Below are 18,011 nucleotides of genomic sequence, written 5' to 3'. Positions count from 1 at the left end.
GGGCTGAGTGGTTGGCCTATAGAGATCGACAGACCACGTGACTTTCGCGCATTGCATTGTACGAGTGGCAGCAGAATCAAAACACTGCATCAAGTGCTAGCATTTCCAGCACCAGTTATCATTAATTCTTTTTTTTTTTTTTTTTTTTTTTTTTTTAAATGACATCAGAAACAGCAGTATGCGACATTACGTGATGGCAGAGCTTCAGTTCATCCTTTGTCATTTTTTTTTTTTTTTTTTTTTTTTTTAATAAATAGGACAGGGGGAATGAATGAGAGAGAGAGGGGGAGAGAAAGAAAGAAAACCCAAGGGGAGAAGAGACGGTGAGAAGGGGGGGGAAGAGAGACAAAAAAAAAAAAAAACAAAAAAAAAAACTCCTGGGTCACCTGTATGGAGAAAAAAACAAACAAACAAACAAACAGCAAACAACAAAGAGCAACATAATAATAGAGAAAACAAAGCACCATCACAATAAACTAGCTAGTCATAGATATCAGTATTTACTAAGTAATAAACGATATTGTGCAGCACGCAAGATAGACAGCGCACAGTGTGCTTTGAGGCAGCAGCCAAGAAAGCTTTAGTCCGCGTCTGTGAATACCCATGTGTGCATACCTGTGTGGATCAGCATGCTTGCATTCCAAAGGTTTCTCCATGTAATGATCTGCTAGGGAGTGTGGGGGGGCCACAGCCCCGTCCTCCAGGGTGTGAAGCGGGTATGGAGGAGATCAAAACTCCAGACATCCAGAGGCCCCCAGAACACAAGAGACCATGGAAGACCAACAGAGGGGCAGCCGCGCCACTGTTCCAGTAAGAGCTGAGGAGAGTCCCAGATGAGGGCTCACTCAGCAGCCGCGGAGCAGAAGCCAGGGGGGGTTGCAGTGACGCGCCCGTGAGCTCCGCCGGCCCCCAGCTGCGCCTGAGTGACCGAGCCCCAGGCCGAGAGGCCGGGGGCACCCCACCTCCAAAGGGGCCCGAGCGAGCCCCAGGCCCCAGGCCCCGACAAGCGGCCGCCAAGGAGTGAGCCGGTGTGTACCCGGACGCCCACCCCCAGACACAAAGAACCACCAACACACCGACACCTGAGGGAGTCCGCCACCGGCAGGGGAAGTGGTGGTGGGTGGAGATAGGCCTCCAAACCTTGGAGGGCCTGAGTTATCATTAATTCTACAGTTTTAAGATAAGATAAGATAAGATAACCTTTATTAGTCCCACACGTGGGAAATTTGTTTTGTCACAGCAGGAAGTGGACAGTGCAAAAGTTATGAGGCAAAAATTAGAATACAATAAGAATAAATACAGTACACAGCTGTACAGAATAGAATAAAATACTATATACAGTAGAATAAAATAAAATAAATATACAATAAGATAAAAATAGAATACAAATACAAATACTATATACAACTGAGTAAAAATACAACGATGACAGAAAGGATTATTGCACTTAGTATTATTGCATATGTATGGATGTGTGTGCTTGATCAGTTAAAGTCTTTATTATGGAGTCTGACAGCAGTGGGGAGGAAAGACCTGCGAAATCTCTCCGTCCCACACCGTGGGTGCCGCAGTCTCCCACTGAAGGAGCTGCTCAGTGCTGTCACAGTCTGCTGCATGGGGTGGGAGATGTTGTCCATCAGGGATCAGAATCAGAATCAGAATACTTTATTGATCCCTGGGGGAAATTATTTTTGTTACAGTGCTCCATTTTAAACCAACATTAAGACAAGACAGACAATACGCTAACTAAGAATAGTACAATATATACATATATATACATACATACATACATAAGTCACTTATAATAAATATTTGGAAAAGAAACATGTGTAGTTGTAGCAGCAAACAGTGTGTTAAGTGGATGCGTTGTACAGGGAGATGGCCACAGGCAGGAATGATTTCCTGTGTCGTTCAGTGGTGCTTTTCGGTAATCTCAGTCTCTCACTGAACGAGCTCCTGTGACTGACCAACATGTCATGGAGTGGGTGGGAGGTGTTATCCAACATTGTCTTTATCTTGGACAGCATCCGCCTCTCCGACACCACCTTGAGGGAGTCCAGCTCCATCCCCACAACATTGCTGGCCTTACGGATCAGTTTATTAAGTCTGTTGGCATCTGCGACCCTCAGCCTGCTCCCCCAGCATGCAACAGCATAGAGGATCGCACTGGCCACCACAGACTCATAGAAAATCCTCAGCATTTTCTGGCAGATGTTGAAGGACCTCAGTCGCCTCAAAAAATAGAGACGACTCTGGCCCTTCCTGTAAAGTGCTGTGGTGTTTTTAGCCCAGTCCAGTTTATTGTCAATGTGTACTCCAAGGTATTTATAGTCCTCCACAATGTCAACACTGACCCCCTGGATTGAAACAGGGGTCAAGTGTTTCCTGGTCTTCCTGAAGTCCACGATCAGTTCCTTGGTCTTTGCCACGTTGAGCTGCAGATGATTCTGCTCACACCACGTGACAAAGGAGTCGACCACAGCCCGGTACTCTGTCTCATCATCCCTGCTGATGCATCCAACCACCGCAGAGTCATCAGAAAACTTCTGAAGATGGCAGGTCTCTGTGCAGTGGCTGAAGTCTGTGGTGTAGAGGGTGAAGAGGAAGGGGGAGAGGACAGTCCCCTGTGGTGCCCCTGTGTTGCTAATCACCTTGTCAGACACACACTGTGGGAGACGTACATATTGTGGTCTTCCTGTCAGGTAATCAACAATCCAGGACACCAGAGAAGCATCCACCTGCATCGCTGCTAACTTATCACCCAGGAGGGTCGGCCTGATGGTGTTGAAAGCACTGGAAAAGTCAAAAAACATGACCCTCACAGTGCTCGCCGGCTGGTCCAGATGGGTGTAGACACGATTGAGCAGGTAGATGATGGCGTCCTCTGTTCCGGGATGACAGCTTAGCCGCCGTTCTCCTGTCACTCACCACCTCCACTGGGTCCAGAGGGCATCCTAGAACAGAGCTGGCCCTTCGGATCACCCTGTTCAGTCTCTTCCTGTCCCCAGCAGAGATGCTGCCGCCCCAGCTATGGTATCTTGTTATGAAATGTTGTGTGTCAAAGCTAAGTTTGATTGGGAAACTCAAAGCTCAATAACCTGTATCAACAACAATTCACTGCAGCCTGTGCAATATTTGATGCATCATAATTTATTCCAGTCTATCTTGCAAATACATGTTTGCAATGTCATGCACAAACACACACAACTATTAGATCCTTAAGATCAAACCTGTGTCATTCTTTTGGTCCACTGCAGTGTAGTAGTGCGACCATGGCTCAGGGGGTTGGGAAGCGCATCTGTAACCGGAAGGTCGCTGGTTCGATCCCTGGTTGTTGTGTCCTTGGGCAAGACACTTTACCCTACCACTGGTGTTAGCCTCCCTTCTGTCAGTCTGCCCCTGGGCAGCTGTGACTAAAACTGTAGCTTGCCTCCACCAGTGTGTGAGAGTGAATGAATAGTGGCATTGTAAAGCGCTTTGTGTGCCTTGAAAAGCGCTATATAAATCCAATCCATTATTATTATAGTAAAAAAAAACTCCCCCCAAAAAAAGAAGTGAAGTGGCCCCAAATGGCCAGGATAGAGATCAGAGGGTTAATGCGCAAAATGTATAAAAAAAATATTGATTACAGGATAATACATTAATGTTAATATCAACAATAAGCTTTTTACTCTGAAGTTACAAGTATAAACAATGCTGTTACATTTACACTTAAATTCTTTACTACAAGTATGGAAACAAGTGAACAACATTTTATAATAAGTTTAACTGGAATTCTGTACACTGAAAAGCAAACAACACATAAAAAACACAAACAAACAGCCATTACCTTCATCTGTCCATTAAATGTCAAACATCGCATTGACCCGTAGTCCCTGCTCATCAGCACATGCTTTTAAAAAGAGCTCCATGTCCTCTGCAAACTGAAAAACAAAGAGGAAGAAGTCCCTCTACACAAAAACACTGCAGATGACAGGCCAGGCAAACATCTATTGACCTGTTTGAATGCCTTCACATCATGTGAGCCTTGAAGTTTTTTTGTAAGAAGACTAAGACCACAGTGAGGGCGTTTCATTTTCATGGACTTTCCACAAGCCACAGTTTCATTTAGCACAGAGGGTAGAGCACATGAATGTTCTACCCAAGATTCAGAAAATGGTTTAGATGCCGGAGACAAGACATCGAGAGGGAGATGGGGCTCCACGGAGAGTTCAGTGGGGAGCAGTCCTGAATGCTGACATGACAATAATTGACTTGCCATATCCCCACACTGTATGACTGTCATGTTGCAGACCGGGCAGTGAAAGTGCACCGGCATATCATTTTGTCTGTAAGAGAGAAAAAAAGAAAAAAAACAACAACAACATCTAATTTAAATGTAGTTATATAGAATGCAATCAGTTTATCTAACAATCAGATTGTACATATTAACAAAAATATCCAAGCCATCCTCAATAATGAAAGCAAAATGGTGTGGATCACAAGAGCTGTCAGGAAATGTGGTGAACAGGAAAAAATATTTAATGAAAACACTTTTTTCTCTTGCTGATGAATACACTGAACTGCACAGTGTGAAAAGCAACATTTAAGTCAACAAAGAGACTGCAGAGGTGCTGAAAAGAAGTGCATATTTATAACTTTAACTATGAGGTATATTTAATACCAACATACCTTTGAAGGCAAAGCATTTTTAATGTGTCCATTTATATGCTGCTCAATCTTTGCCCTGACAGTAGGGCTGAGAGTGGGGCACAGAGGGCAGTGAAACAGCCAACACGTGGTGCATTCCTGCAATTCTGGCTTGGAGGCAGAACTCCAAATTGATATTTGCATCTAAAACAGATAGAAAAACAGATAAACACCATATACACATTTAGGTTCAGGTTTTAGCAGAAATAACACGTTACAGTTAGCATGTAAGAGATTTGGGAGAAAATTCTTTACAAAAACATAATTTACAAGACACTTATTTGTGACATACGTATAGATTGACATATAACAGACAATTTAACAAAGGCAAACTAAAATCTGGGCAATAAAAAAGCCGAACAGAATGGAATAGAGAATATTAGTATTTATACATATATAAAACTCTGTGACGACCTTTACAATGTTTTTGCAGGTGGAATGAGAGACATGAACAAAGTGCAATATGCAGTAAATGGAACAATGTGCATTGATGTTACAGATTGTGAAAAGTAGTGAAGTGAATTTGTTCATAACAAGCAAAAATCAAATACGTTTGAAACTGACCGCTAAATGCTAATCAGAGGTGTCAAAAGTGCACACATTCCTTACTAAAGTTTAGATACCGCGGGGGTCTGACCGTTGTTGTAACGCTAACAAAGTGTAAGCAAACTAGATGATTCCTAGAATTATATAATTATTAACGGCAAATTTAGACATGAAAGACTCTGTCCCAACCTTTACAATCCAGTGGCGTGTCCAGGGGGGTGACCTGGGGGGGCACAGGCCAACCCCGGTGCCACCCCGAAGCTAAATGTATGATTATGTTTTCACAGTGAAGTTCAGATATCCGAGTGTAAGTGAATGCAGCATCGGCTTCTGCACTATGAGCATCATGTTAGCAAAGGTAGGAGAGCCAAGCACAAAAGACGGCGCAGCAGAAAACAATTTTTCAGCGAAAGATTAACAGGTTAACATAGCTGGACTGGCCATCGGGCATACCGGGCATTTGCCCGGTGGGCTGATGACTTATTTATTTATTTTTTTTGTAACAGCATGAACAATGAGAGGTGGTGGATTGGCCAGATGCTGGCCGATGTGTAAAAAAAACTAAGTTGTTTGGTGGTGGCTATGGCGGAGCTTCCACAGAGGCCAGCAGGTGGATGAGGGAAGGGGAGGCAGGAGGAGCAGAGACCCGAGGCAGCCGCCGGTCCGAGTGTCAGGTGAACTGAACTTCAGGTAAGAAGTTATGACCTGCAGTCTATCTGGGTCAGATATGAACCAAGTTTAGGTGCAGTTTATTTTCATGTTGCTGACCTTTTACAGTCAGTTACAATAACTCATACTGCGTGAGCTAGCATGACGGAGTTTCTATACAGCTGGGTGGGTGCTATGATGTTACTGATAGTGAACTTTATTTTATTCATAAGGTTAGTTAGTAGAGTTGCCAACGGCTCCTTAAAAAATGCAATGGTCCCTCATTCAGAGAAAATATTACACGTTTTGTGTTGAGCTGAGAAGAGACGCAGTTTGTCCCGTTAGCTATAATGAAAAAAAGACACAAAACTGGAGTTATTCTGTCTTTACGCTGCACAGCTGCCTCTTCTTCTCTCATTCTCTCCCCTGCCTCTCCTGTTCCTACTTCAATCATGAAACTGATCAATGATCAGCTGATCGGCTTTTCTCTCTTGTTTATTTATCGCCCACTTTGCGCCAGAAAGAGGAAACCAGCAGATGTCGCGCTAAACAACAGCAGCACATTCAAGCTTGATCAGCTGTTGTTAGAATTGATTTAATATTAATTTCTAGTATCAGCTGATGTTTGCTGGAGCCACAGCTGTAAAGCTGCTGGTCATGATGTCGGTTTGGATATCTGGTGAGAGGGAAACATGAAGATGAAACCAGGAGATGTCCTTACTGAATCATCAGAGCTGAACAGGTGATGGAGAAATAGGTTTACCTTTTAGGTGACATGAATGAGTTGAAGGGAAGTTATGAGCTGTTTCTGAGACACAAATAACACCAGGATCCTTTTCTAAGTAGCTGACAGCTGGTAACTGTGCAGGGGCGGGTCTAGCAAAGTTTTGCCAGGGGGGCTGTTAGGGCATTAACAGGGAGAGGGGGGCACAAAGAAATACTTTTCTTTCTTATTCTCATTTAAAATGTCTCGCTTTTATTAAATAATTATCTGAATCATGCGAACAAAGTTTTTATCTGACGTAAAATGTATAGAAATCATACATATACCAACAAGACTGTACATCACTGTCACAACAGGGTTTGTTTTCAGTCAAAGGCTTCATGGCTTTAATACCTGGTGGGTCGGTCTGTAGTCAAAATGCTCGATTTTTTGTCCCAGTCCAGCCCTGCAGGTTATACTGGCAGTGTCACCATGCCAGCTGACTGTATTTCATCATCAGCCAGTGTTGTTCTTGATCAATATTACCAAAGTTTACCATAAGGCAGCATAGAAAGTATTTACTTGCTTTCAGGTTTTATTCAAATGTTAGTCTTTTCAGTTGTTTCCCCACTTTTTTCCTGTTTCAAAATCAAACACCAGTTTGTAGGAAGATTATCTTTTAATAGGCAGATGAAGTTTTACATTGGCATTGGCTAATTTGCCAATTGTATGTTAAAAATGTTCGTATTTTAATATTCAAAAATGTTTTTGCCCTGTAACACCGTAGTGGTTAAAATCTCATTCTAATAAGAGTTAAAAGCGCATTCGGTTATTAGGTTTACAGGGTTATTGAATTATGGTGAACGGTTGGTAGAATTTTTTTTTAACATTATCTGCCAATTGCATCTGCCACCCTTCTCCAAATCTGTGCCCCTACCTGGCCCCCCCAACAAAAAATTTCTAGACACGCCACAAGGTTTCCACAGTCGATGATCCATGCAGGAATGTCTTTCTGCCTGCTGTGGAGGTCACGTGTTTCCGGCCACTGTGGCGGTCACGTGTTTCCGGTTAGTGTGGAGGTCACGAGTTTCCGGTTAGTGTGGAGGTCACGTGTTTCCAATTACTGTGGAGGTCACGTGTTTCCGGTTAGTGTGGCGGTCACGTGTTTCCGGTTAGTGTGGAGGTCACGTGTTTCCAATTACTGTGGCGGTCACGTGTTTCCGGCTACTGTGGAGGTCACGTGTTTCCGGCTACTGTGGAGGTCCCAATATGACCCTCCCCAGTGGCTGCAGCCAGACCCTTCTCAAAAAATCACGGTTTTAGTAACACAGTAACGCAGCGTGTTTATGGGAAAGTAACAGTAATCTAATTACTCTTTTTGCAATAGTAATCCCTTACTTTACTCGTTACTTGAAAAAGTAATAGGATAACGCGTTACTGCCCATCTCTGTTCACGAGTGACGGGAGAAGGGAACAGGAGATCGACAGAGGGATTGGTGCTGTGGCTGCAGCGATGCAGACTCTGTATCGGTCTGTTGCGGTGAAGAGAGAGAGTAGAGAGCTGCTCCTTCACATCGAAAGGAGCCAGTTAAGGTGGTTCAGGCATCTGACAAGGATGCCTCCTGGGCGTCTCCTGGGTGAGTCGTTGCGGACATGTCCCACCGAGAGGAGGCCTCGGGGCAGACCTGGGACATGCTGGAGAAATTAAATCTCTCGGCTTGTCTGGGAACGCCGCGGTGTTCCCCTGGACAAGCTGGAGGAGGTGGCTGGGGAGAGGGAGGTCTGAGCTTCTCTGCTGGCCCTGGATAAGAAGAAGATGGATGGATGGATGGCACTTGCAAATCTTGCATCTTAAAATCTCGTTGAAATGGTGCGCGTTTCTGTTTCACCCCTTCAAAAGGTATACACAGGCATTTTGAGGCATGGCAGTGGATGGAGATGATAAACAAAAATGTGTAACGTACTTGACATAGGTCAAGTCAGTTTTTCCATTTAAATGTGTAGATATGAAAGTTTGCAAATTAAGCTCTTCAACAGAACACGATGCTTCCCTGAGAACATTTATTGCACTTTTTAACACATACACAGTATAAACACACCAGTAACAGTGGTAAAAAAGCAGTTTGCTACTGCAATGTTTTCACCTGTGCCAACTTTGATGATGTTCCAAGTATTACACAAAGAGGATAACTGGACAGAAACAGCACTTCAGCATTTAAGAAATAAGTTTAGTCCTGAGAAAAGTGAAACCAAAATTAAGGAAGATGTTTTTGAATCGCTACCTTATCGTGGTGGAGGGGTTTGTGTGTCACAGGGATCCCAGGGGCTATGTTGTCTGGGGGCTTTTGCCCCCTGGTAGGGTCTCCCATGGCAAATTGGCCCTGGGTGAGGGACCAGACAAAGAGCGATTCATAAGACCCTTATGAAAAGGACACCGAGGGAACAGTTTACCCTGCCCGGGATAGGGTTACCGGGGCCCCGCCCTGGAGCCAGGCCCGGGGAGGGTGCCCGAGGGCGAGCGTCTGGTGGCCGGGCCTTAGTCCATGGGGCCCGGCCGGGCACAGCCCGAAGAGGAGACATGGGCCCATCCTCCCGCAGGCCCACCACCCGCAGGAGGCGCCATAGGGGTCGGGTGCATTGTGTGCCGGGTGGCGGCCAGGAGTGGAGGCCCTGGCGGACTGACCCCCGGCTGCCAAGACTGGCAATAGGGACATGGAATGTCACCTCTCTGGTGGGGAAGGAGCCTGAGTTAGTGCGTGAGGTTGAGAGGTGGCGGGCTGGGATGGGTATCCTAATATACCCTCGGCTTGCTGCCGGTACATTGGGATTTTTCCCGGTGGACGAGAGGGTTTGTTCCCTGTGGGACTCCGGAGGCAGCCGACAGGTATCGACAGGCCAAGCGAAATGCGGCTCGGGCAGTGGCGGAAGCAAAAACTCGGGTGTGGGAGGAGTCCGGAGAGGCCATGGAAAAAGACTTTCGGACTGCCTCGAAGAGATTCTGGCAAACCGTCAGACGTCTCAGGAGGGGAAAGCGGTGCTCTACCTGCACTGTGTATAGTGCTGGCGGAGCGCTGCTGACGTCGACTGAGAAAATTGTCGGGCGGTGGAAGGAATACTTCGAGGACCTCCTTAATCCCACTGACACGTCTTCCGAGGAGGAAGCAGAGTCTGGGGATGAGGGGAATGACCCGCCAATTTCCGGGGGCGAGGTCACTGAGGCAGTTAAACAACTCCTTGGTGGCAGAGCCCCTGGTGTTGATGAGGTCCGCCCCGAGTTCCTGAAGGCTCTGGACGTTGTAGGGCTGTCCTGGTTGACACGCCTCTGCAATGTTGCGTGGAGATCAGGGCCAGTACCTGTGGACTGGCAGACCGGGGTGGTGGTCCCCATCTTTAAGAAAGGGGACCGGAGGGTGTGTTCCAACTACAGGGGGCTCACACTCCTCAGCCTCCCTGGGAAAGTCTATGCCAGGGTGCTGGAAAGGAGAGTTCGTCCATTAGTCGAACCTCGGATACAGGAGGAACAATGCGGTTTTCGTCCTGGTCGCGGAACACTGGACCAGCTCTTTATCCTCTCCAGGATACTTGAGGGTGCATGGGAGTTTGCCCAACCAGTCTACATGTGTTTTGTGGACTTGGAGAAGGCATTCGACCGTGTCCCTCGGGGTGTCCTGTGGGAGGTGTTGCGGGAATATGGGGTGTCTGGCCCATTGCTACGGGCCATTCGATCCCTATACAACCGTTGCAAGAGCTTGGTTCGCATTGCCGGCAATAAGTCGGACTCGTTCCCGGTGGGTGATGGGCTCCGCCAGGGCTGCCCTTTGTCTCCGGTTCTGTTCATAATTTTTATGGACAGGATTTCTAGGCGCAGCCAAGTGGCGGAGGGCTTTCGCTTTGGTGGCCTCAGAATCTCATCTCTGATTTTTGCAGATGATGTGGTTCTGTTGGCTTCATCGGGTGAGGGCCTCCAGCTCGCACTGGAACGGTTCGCAGCCGAGTGTGAAGCAGCGGGAATGAGGATCAGCACCTCCAAATCTGAGGCCATGGTTCACAGCCGTAAAAGGGTGGAGTGCCCACTCCGGGTCGGGGATGAGTTCCTGCCCCAAGTGGAGGAGTTCAAGTATCTCGGGGTCTTGTTCGCGAGTGATGGGAGAAGGGAGCCGGAGATCGACAGACTGATTGGGGCTGCAGCTGCAGTAATGCGGACGCTGCACCAGTCCGTCGTGGTGAAGAGGGAGCTGAGTGTAAAAGCGAAGCTCTCAATTTACCGGTCGATCTACGTCCCTACCCTCACCTATGGCCACGAGCTGTGGGTAGTGACCGAAAGAACGAGATCGCGGATACAAGCGGCAGAAATGAGCTTCCTCCGAAGGGTGGCTGGCCTCTCCCTTAGAGATAGGGTGAGAAGTTCGGCCATCCGGGAGGGGCTCAGAGTAGAGCAGCTGCTGCTCCACATCGAAAGGAGCCAGCTGAGGTGGTTCGGGCATCTGACAAGGATGCCCCCTGGGCGCCTCCTGGGTGAGGTGTTCCAGGCATGTCCCACCGGGAGGAGGCCCCGGGGCAGACCCAGGACACGCTGGAGAGATTATATCTCTCGGCTGGCCTGGGAACGCCTTGGTATTCCCCCGGATAAGCTGGAGGAGGTGGCTGGAGAGAGGGAGGTCTGGGCCTCTTTGCTTAGGCTGCTGCCCCCGCGACCCGGCCCCGGATAAAGCGGATGAAGATGGATGGATGGATGGATGGAACTTTGCTTGTAATCATTAATTCCCCTTTTTGACAAAAGCATCTGCATGTATGTAAGTGCATGTAAGTCTGAAAACCCGACAAAGCGGATGAAGATGGATGGATGGATGTTTTTGATGGACCTGAAATCTGGGACCTGATGCTTGACACTGAGCGCAAAGGGAAATTGAAGCCAACTGAATTGGAATAAACACATTATTACAGTTTTGGTGGGAAATAGTTAAAATTCCACTCATCGTCTTGATATATCATTATCCAAATGTGTAAAAACATCAGTGATGTCAGTGTGTATCTCAAACATCTGGCGTGTTGTCTTAAATTGGATTTCATGTCTTGAATCGGTGTAAAAGAACTAGGTAACACAACGGCTCATCTTTTACATGCTTCTAACCTTACAAAAAACATTGTTCACCTTTGAGTGTCAGAGAGGTATTTGTTTAATTCATTCCAGTGAATCCCCCCAGAAAACTATAACATCAATAACAAACATAAAGTTATTCATTCGCTGATTAGCAGCCTTTAGCAGTGAATTTTATGGACAACCCTAAGAAAGACGTGGTGCTGCTCCTGGATATCACACGGAAGTAATGCATAAAAAATAATCTGATGTAAAAGGTAAAGTTTAAAAGGAGGTCTCTGATGAGGAAGCGTGCACAGCGCCAGAGCTAGAAGGTGCTGCTCTGCCGAGCCAGAAAGTAATCCCTGTTCTTTTTCCTTCTAGGTTTGAAGAGGACGTAGAGAAACACAGAGACCACTGTGAGGAATGAGATCACAGCCCCTGCAGCCACAACCACCCATGTAAAGGTGGAGTCTGTAGACAGAGAGGCAAAGGTAGATTAGTGTCTTTACATATCAAGGTTTAGTTGTCCTGTCTTTGGTTTGTTGAGGTGATCTCAACAAACCAAAGACAAAAAATATAACTTAATACTGTGTGTGTCGTCAATTTTGCGAGAGTTCGCAGCCTAATGTGAAGAACAGCTCACCTTCTAGTCGAAGCTGTGCAACAACTTCTCGTCTTCCTCCTTTGTTCTGAGTGACACATTTTAACTCTGACTTCTCGTCTTCTTCTGTTATTGGTTCGACAATTAGCCTCAACTCAATCTGGCAGCCTTTGGACACCCTGGTAACCCTGGAAACATCGAGACAAGCAGCCGTCTGTTTTTAATGCTGTGAACGAGGCGTGTCTCTAATGATTTCACATAAAGAGTAATCATTAGAGTCAGAGCTGTTAGCAACACCTGGTAGTAGATTATTTCAATACTGGTGGATCAAATATCCATAACAACCTCTCAGAAATGTGTTATTTAACTTGTCTGAGAGGCAAGACACCATCACAGTTTTTTACAGACCAGATCCTGTAGGAGCGCAAAAGGTTATGTTGGAAATAGGCACGATCGCAAAGTGGGTTTGGAAGAGCACGATGACCCGTGTTTCCGGCTACAGGGCTTATCTTTAGCATGCACATACACATGTTTGTCTGCTGGCCTTTCATTTGTATTTTCTTTTGCAATTTTTCTCATAATGGTTCCATCCATTTATTCTCTAACCTGCAGTCAAAATCGAAGAAGCTATTATCATTCCAAAGTAGCATCAGTTGAACTCGTAATAAACTTACATTTAAGTTAGATAAGGTTTACGTGTAATTTTAGAACCAGTGCAGACAAAATCAAAAATTACCTTCTTCCCCCCTGCAGAGCACGCTTGTCAAGGTACGATGACTCCACTGTCTGGCTATTTACCAACCACGTGACCTCAGTAGAATCTGCTGTTTGACATTCGGTGAGCACCTGACAGAACAGTTTCAGTCCTGAACCTAAAGAAAGTCAGAGGCAAATCTAGATGAGACATTTAATATATATTTACAGTCTGTTTGGTTGTATGTTTATTTAAGAATGAGGTTGTATTGTTATTATTTATTTTAGGACTAAAGAGTTTTATCACTCACCATGTGGACTTTCAAAAACGGTTCCATTTAGTGGTGAAACAATCACAGGTGGCTGAACTATTGGAGCTAAAACATAAACAAGGCATTTCTTCATGAACAGTCCCTCTGGGGAATTTGAATTAATCAAATAAAAAAAAATAAAACATCAATCTATCTATTAAAAAACTCACTGTTGACAGTGCTGGTGCTGATTAACCCAAGGTCAGAGGTCACAGAGATGTTAGGCACAGTGGATTTGGTTGTGATCTCAGGATCAGGGCCTGGAAGACACATCCAAACAAACGGCTCCTTAAATAATAACAACAGTGGACTATTTGGCACAGTAATAATCATTAATGTGTTTGATGGAGTTATCTGTGCGGCCCATGCTATTTCCCTAGTGGGCCAGTAGAGGGCAGTGCACCACAACGCTCTAGTTGTAAAGAAGTAAATTGATGATCTTTATGTAAAGTACTTGACCGTTGCACATTGTCATAAAATTAAAGTGATTTGCTTATTTAAGTATTAATTTAATGAATTTTTTTAAAGATTTTTTTTCTCATTTGCTCTGCATGTTTACTTAAAAAGAAGCGTAAGTGTGATCTGTCCTCTAGCCTGACAGTTGTATTATACTTAATAATCTAAAACTATAAATGCAGTAATAGCCATGTAATAGATAAAAACTCTTATTTAACCCACATTTCTCAGCACATGCATGACTTTGCAGATCACAAACCTTGCACATGGAGAAGATAGACTCTGCTGACTTTGTACTGCTGGTTGTTAATGCGCACCCTGAGCTTGCAGGTGTAGATGCCTGCATGGGTTCGCTTCACAGCTGGGATCATCAGTTTGCCTCTGTGCTGTTGGAAGGACCCTGCTCTGCCTGCTGGAGAAGCAGTGGTGTTGGAGTCCTGCAAGAAGGCAGCATGTGGTTAAATGACTCATCACTACCAGCCTTAGCCGATTACCTCAAAAGAGTGTAAAAAAATATCCCTGTCAACCGCATCAGGCAGAAAGTTCCTTGCCAAGCGCCGACAGGTTCGTTCACTCACCTTGTACCACTCTATCATGCTGTCCGTCTTGTTGAAGTTACGCAGAGATGGACACTCTAATGTCAGCGTCTCTCCCACTGCGGCTGTCACTTTATGCGTCAGCTTTTTCATGTCTACTAAAGTGGGCTCGTACACGTGCAGCTTGATACTTCCAGTTACGCAGTAGGTCTCATTTCTGGAAACAAAAGTGTTACAAGTGACCAAGTTTTCTCCAGTTTGAAAGTTTCAATCCGGAGAGGAAAGTATAAAAAGAAACATACTTTCTGCTAGTTTCTGATATGTTGCTTTGTAGCCACCCTGTCTGTAAATTGGAGGGGGGGCAGTTTTCCATCTAATTTCTAACAAAACAGCAAGTAGTTTAAAAAAAAATTGTAAAAATTGAAATGTGAAAAATAATACTTTTATTTTAGGTAATCATTGCATGTTTAAGTGTTGGACATAAAAACTAAACAATGTTGTCATTTGTTCCTATCAGATTACTTATCAGCTTTTGCTAGTTTTACCAGCATCGCCTGTGGAAAGAACGGTCTTGTTACTTGGAGAGATCATTTCTCTTGACTCTGGTTAACTACCTGTATGTGCAGGTGTATTTCCCTGAGTCTGAAGCCACAGCTGGGAGGAGCCACAGCTGGTTATCCTGCTGCTGAACACGTCCCTGATAGTTTGTGCCCTCCATCTCATTGTCCTTGGTGATGGAGTACTCAGCGGTTGGGGGGGCAATGTTGCGTTTTTCAAGAACATGGCTGAATATCGGGAAAGAGAGGATTACTGCTTCACCCTCCACTCTGAATGTCGCCACCTCTGGATCGACCAGGTAGCAGCCATCTGCAAGTACATATTAGGGCCATGTAGTGATTAGAAACGACACGTGCAAAAAAATCTAGCAGTGCAACTCATAAAGTGTGATTCTCACAAGGCAGTCACACTGTCACATGAGCATTAAGTCAGTATTATCAAAAACCTCTTTCAGTCCCTCCAACACACCACCTACAGTGCTCAACATTAGACCTCCACCCGGTGAAAGGTTGATCTTGCTTAACCATTACAGTAACACTTTTGATGTTTCTGCAATGGTTAAGCAACCAGTATGATCAAGCTCTGAGATCCAAATTCTACTTTTTAATGTTAGAAAATAATTATCAGATTTTTTTTTCTTTACACTTTTACGAAAAAGCACATTATAATTTTTTGATGAAGATGCCGTACCTAATAATTTGCCAAATATATAGCTATAATTTTTAGTTTTAAAGAACTTTTTGACAGCCTTCTTTGTGTTTTCTCGTTCTAATAATTTTGGTAACGGCTGTACCTGTAGGGCTTGAAAGATCGCGCCCCAGCATCTACATGTAAACATATGTAGAGTGGGTGATGATCATGGAGTCGGTTGTAATAAGATATCTGTCTAAAAAGCAAGATCACCCCGCTGTAATACTGTAATGATCACAATGCATTCTCTCTGTGATGAATACTACTGCCTCTTACAGTATGCAGTGTGTGTAGTGTAGCTGCTGCAAGCTCACCTTTCGTTGGCAAAGGAGGTAATGGAGGTCCTCCATAAACACAGCTGATGATGACCACAGCACATGTTAAAGGCAAAAAGACCATGATGGCAGTCTGCAGGGAGACAAACGTCTGAAATAAAACATCCACCAGCAAAACTTGTAGTGATGTTTAAACAAGTCGGTTCAGTTGCTTCCAGCTTTCCAGCTTAAATGTTTTTTCCAGTAAAACATTAAAGAAAAGGCTTAAGAGAAAAAATAACCCACAGAGAGGATAAAAAAGGGCATCGAAGGCCAGAAAAATAACAAAGGAAAAACTTCAAATGTTATCCAGACATGAGGCTTTAAACACTGGGCTGCTGAGGTATAAGTGTCCTTGCCTCATAAAGCTTTAACCAAATCGGCTTTTATGCAAACTCTTTTCAGATTGTAGAGGTTGTGACATCAGCACATCGTCATCAAAGATGTCGGCAATCCACTTCATCTCGCCCCCACATCCTAGAGTCAAATTTAGGGAGTTTACCAATGGCACCACATGGGATGACTCATATTAAACCTTTTAAAGTCACTCACATCATAGGTCAGTAAAATGAATAACAATAGTAACTGGACTAAAGATGTAGTATTAAAATATGTTTTTGATGTTCGAATGAACAGAATGGCTTGGTGATAAATTGGGGTTTAGCTACTATTTTTTTATTCCAATACTAAAGACCTAAACTAGTAGTGAGGACAGGTGTAACCTATAGCAATTTTTTATTAAGATCAGGGCAACAATTTGGTAATATATTGCATATTCAGTCAACAATAAATATACATTTAGCAGGGGTGGGGAACTCCAGGCCTCAAGGGCCAGTTGTTGCAGCTTTTAGATCTCACCCTGGGCCAACACACCTGAATCAAAGGATTAGTTCATCACCAGGATTCTGGAGAAGTAATTTAAATCAGCTGTGTTGGATCAAGGATATATCTAAAACCTGCAGGACACCGGCCCTCGAGGCCTGGAGTTCGACACCTGTGATTTAAAGACGCATAAAAGTGCTGCATAATAACATTAGTGTAAAGTCTACTTGTATTTAATTTTTTCTAAATATAGTCCGTTTACTGTATCCTATTTGCACACATATAGTAGTATATAGCATACTTTGAAAGTTTTCCGTATCGTATTTAAATGCATTTTGTTAGGTAAGATTTCCATAGTTTTGTTTCCGTGGAAACAAGTGGATTTTCGCTTCTGTTTTCTCCTCCGATTACAAGGATCAGCTGAGAGAAGTGAACATTTTCTCGCTCACTCTTACACACAGACAGACAGACACGAGTGCCACACACATGCGCGTGTGATAAATCATTTCCACACTGAAATCCTCCATGTGTCATTAAAAGGAAGGCCCATAAAGTGTGGGAGTGCCAGTGTTGTAAATGAATATGCATACACAAGTCACAATGCACTGACACATTTTCCAGGATTAAGAGTTTCGATTAAAGCCGAGAACAATTTTATAACTCATTTATTATGACCGTTTTTTTTACTGCTACTGCCAAACCTTACAATGCTATCTGTAGTTTCCTTCAGTTTAAGTATAATATTATAAATACTGCATGTGCTCTTATGATAAGCTCAATATTTCATAATTAAATGAACCTTTTGTATTCACACAGTCTACGACGAAACTAGAGAATTTGACCTCCACTTCAAAAATATATCTCAAATTATTAACGCAATGATGGCGACTTAATTCGACATTAAGTTGCGGATGCCTTTGCATTTATCGTGAAAATCACTTATTTAAGAAAAAAAAGTATACACATCCTCGTTTGATTCAGTAGAACTGTCGGTCTGAGAAACATTTACATTTTCTTCCTACAGTGCACCCATACAAATATTTTATTATAGTAGTTTTGGATAAACTCTAAAGTCTCGATCTGTTGCAAACTAAGTAGATTTAAACATTTGTGCAGCAAATGAAATATTTAAAGTAAACATGCTGTGACAGTAAAACCCTGCAATGTAAATGGTTGCAAATATGACAAAACAGAATAAAATATGGAATTTTCAGTACTTATTAGTACATAACAAGCGCATTATTGTTAAAAAGTTATATATTATAGTTAGGCAGTTTTGTTATATAAGCAACCATATGTGTGTACATATAAATACGGCACACGCGTGTACCTAACCTTACTTTCCTATGATTACATACACAGCA

The 18,011-nt window shown here is 44.1% G+C and overlaps 1 protein-coding gene across 1 annotated transcript; it reads right to left on the bottom strand.

The window, feature by feature from the left end:
• Nucleotides 1-11,991: 11,991 nt before the first annotated feature.
• On the bottom strand, nt 11,992-15,910 carry LOC146615659 (interleukin-1 receptor type 2-like). The gene is made up of 9 exons (XM_085374567.1): nt 15,826-15,910; nt 14,878-15,130; nt 14,306-14,480; nt 13,987-14,164; nt 13,442-13,531; nt 13,272-13,337; nt 13,004-13,139; nt 12,310-12,455; nt 11,992-12,137 (listed from the first exon to the last, which is right to left on the bottom strand). Exons 1-9 carry the CDS (start codon nt 15,908-15,910, stop codon nt 11,992-11,994), a joined length of 1,275 nt encoding a protein of 424 aa, XP_085230693.1.
• Nucleotides 15,911-18,011: the final 2,101 nt, after the last annotated feature.

This window comes from Diplotaxodon limnothrissa, linkage group LG16 (genome assembly GCF_057381915.1).
Source record: "Diplotaxodon limnothrissa isolate DT_005_m linkage group LG16, D_limnothrissa_male_GT1.1, whole genome shotgun sequence".
Taxonomy (NCBI): Eukaryota; Metazoa; Chordata; class Actinopteri; order Cichliformes; family Cichlidae; genus Diplotaxodon; species Diplotaxodon limnothrissa.
The sequence above is the reverse complement of the archived record's forward strand: the minus strand, read 5'-3'. Positions and strand labels throughout refer to the sequence as shown.

Bases quoted from the DNA above. Each gene is read 5' to 3' on its own strand.
- LOC146615659 (XM_085374567.1), bottom strand. From the start codon at position 15,910: ATGGTCTTTTTGCCTTTAACATGTGCTGTGGTCATCATCAGCTGTGTT. The intron at 15,131-15,825 runs GTGAGCTTGCAG...ATGTACTTGCAG, and splicing joins ACCTCCTTTGCCAACGAAAG to ATGGCTGCTACCTGGTCGAT. The intron at 12,456-13,003 runs GTAATTTTTGAT...CGATGTTTCCAG, and splicing joins GCTCTGCAGGGGGGAAGAAG to GGTTACCAGGGTGTCCAAAG.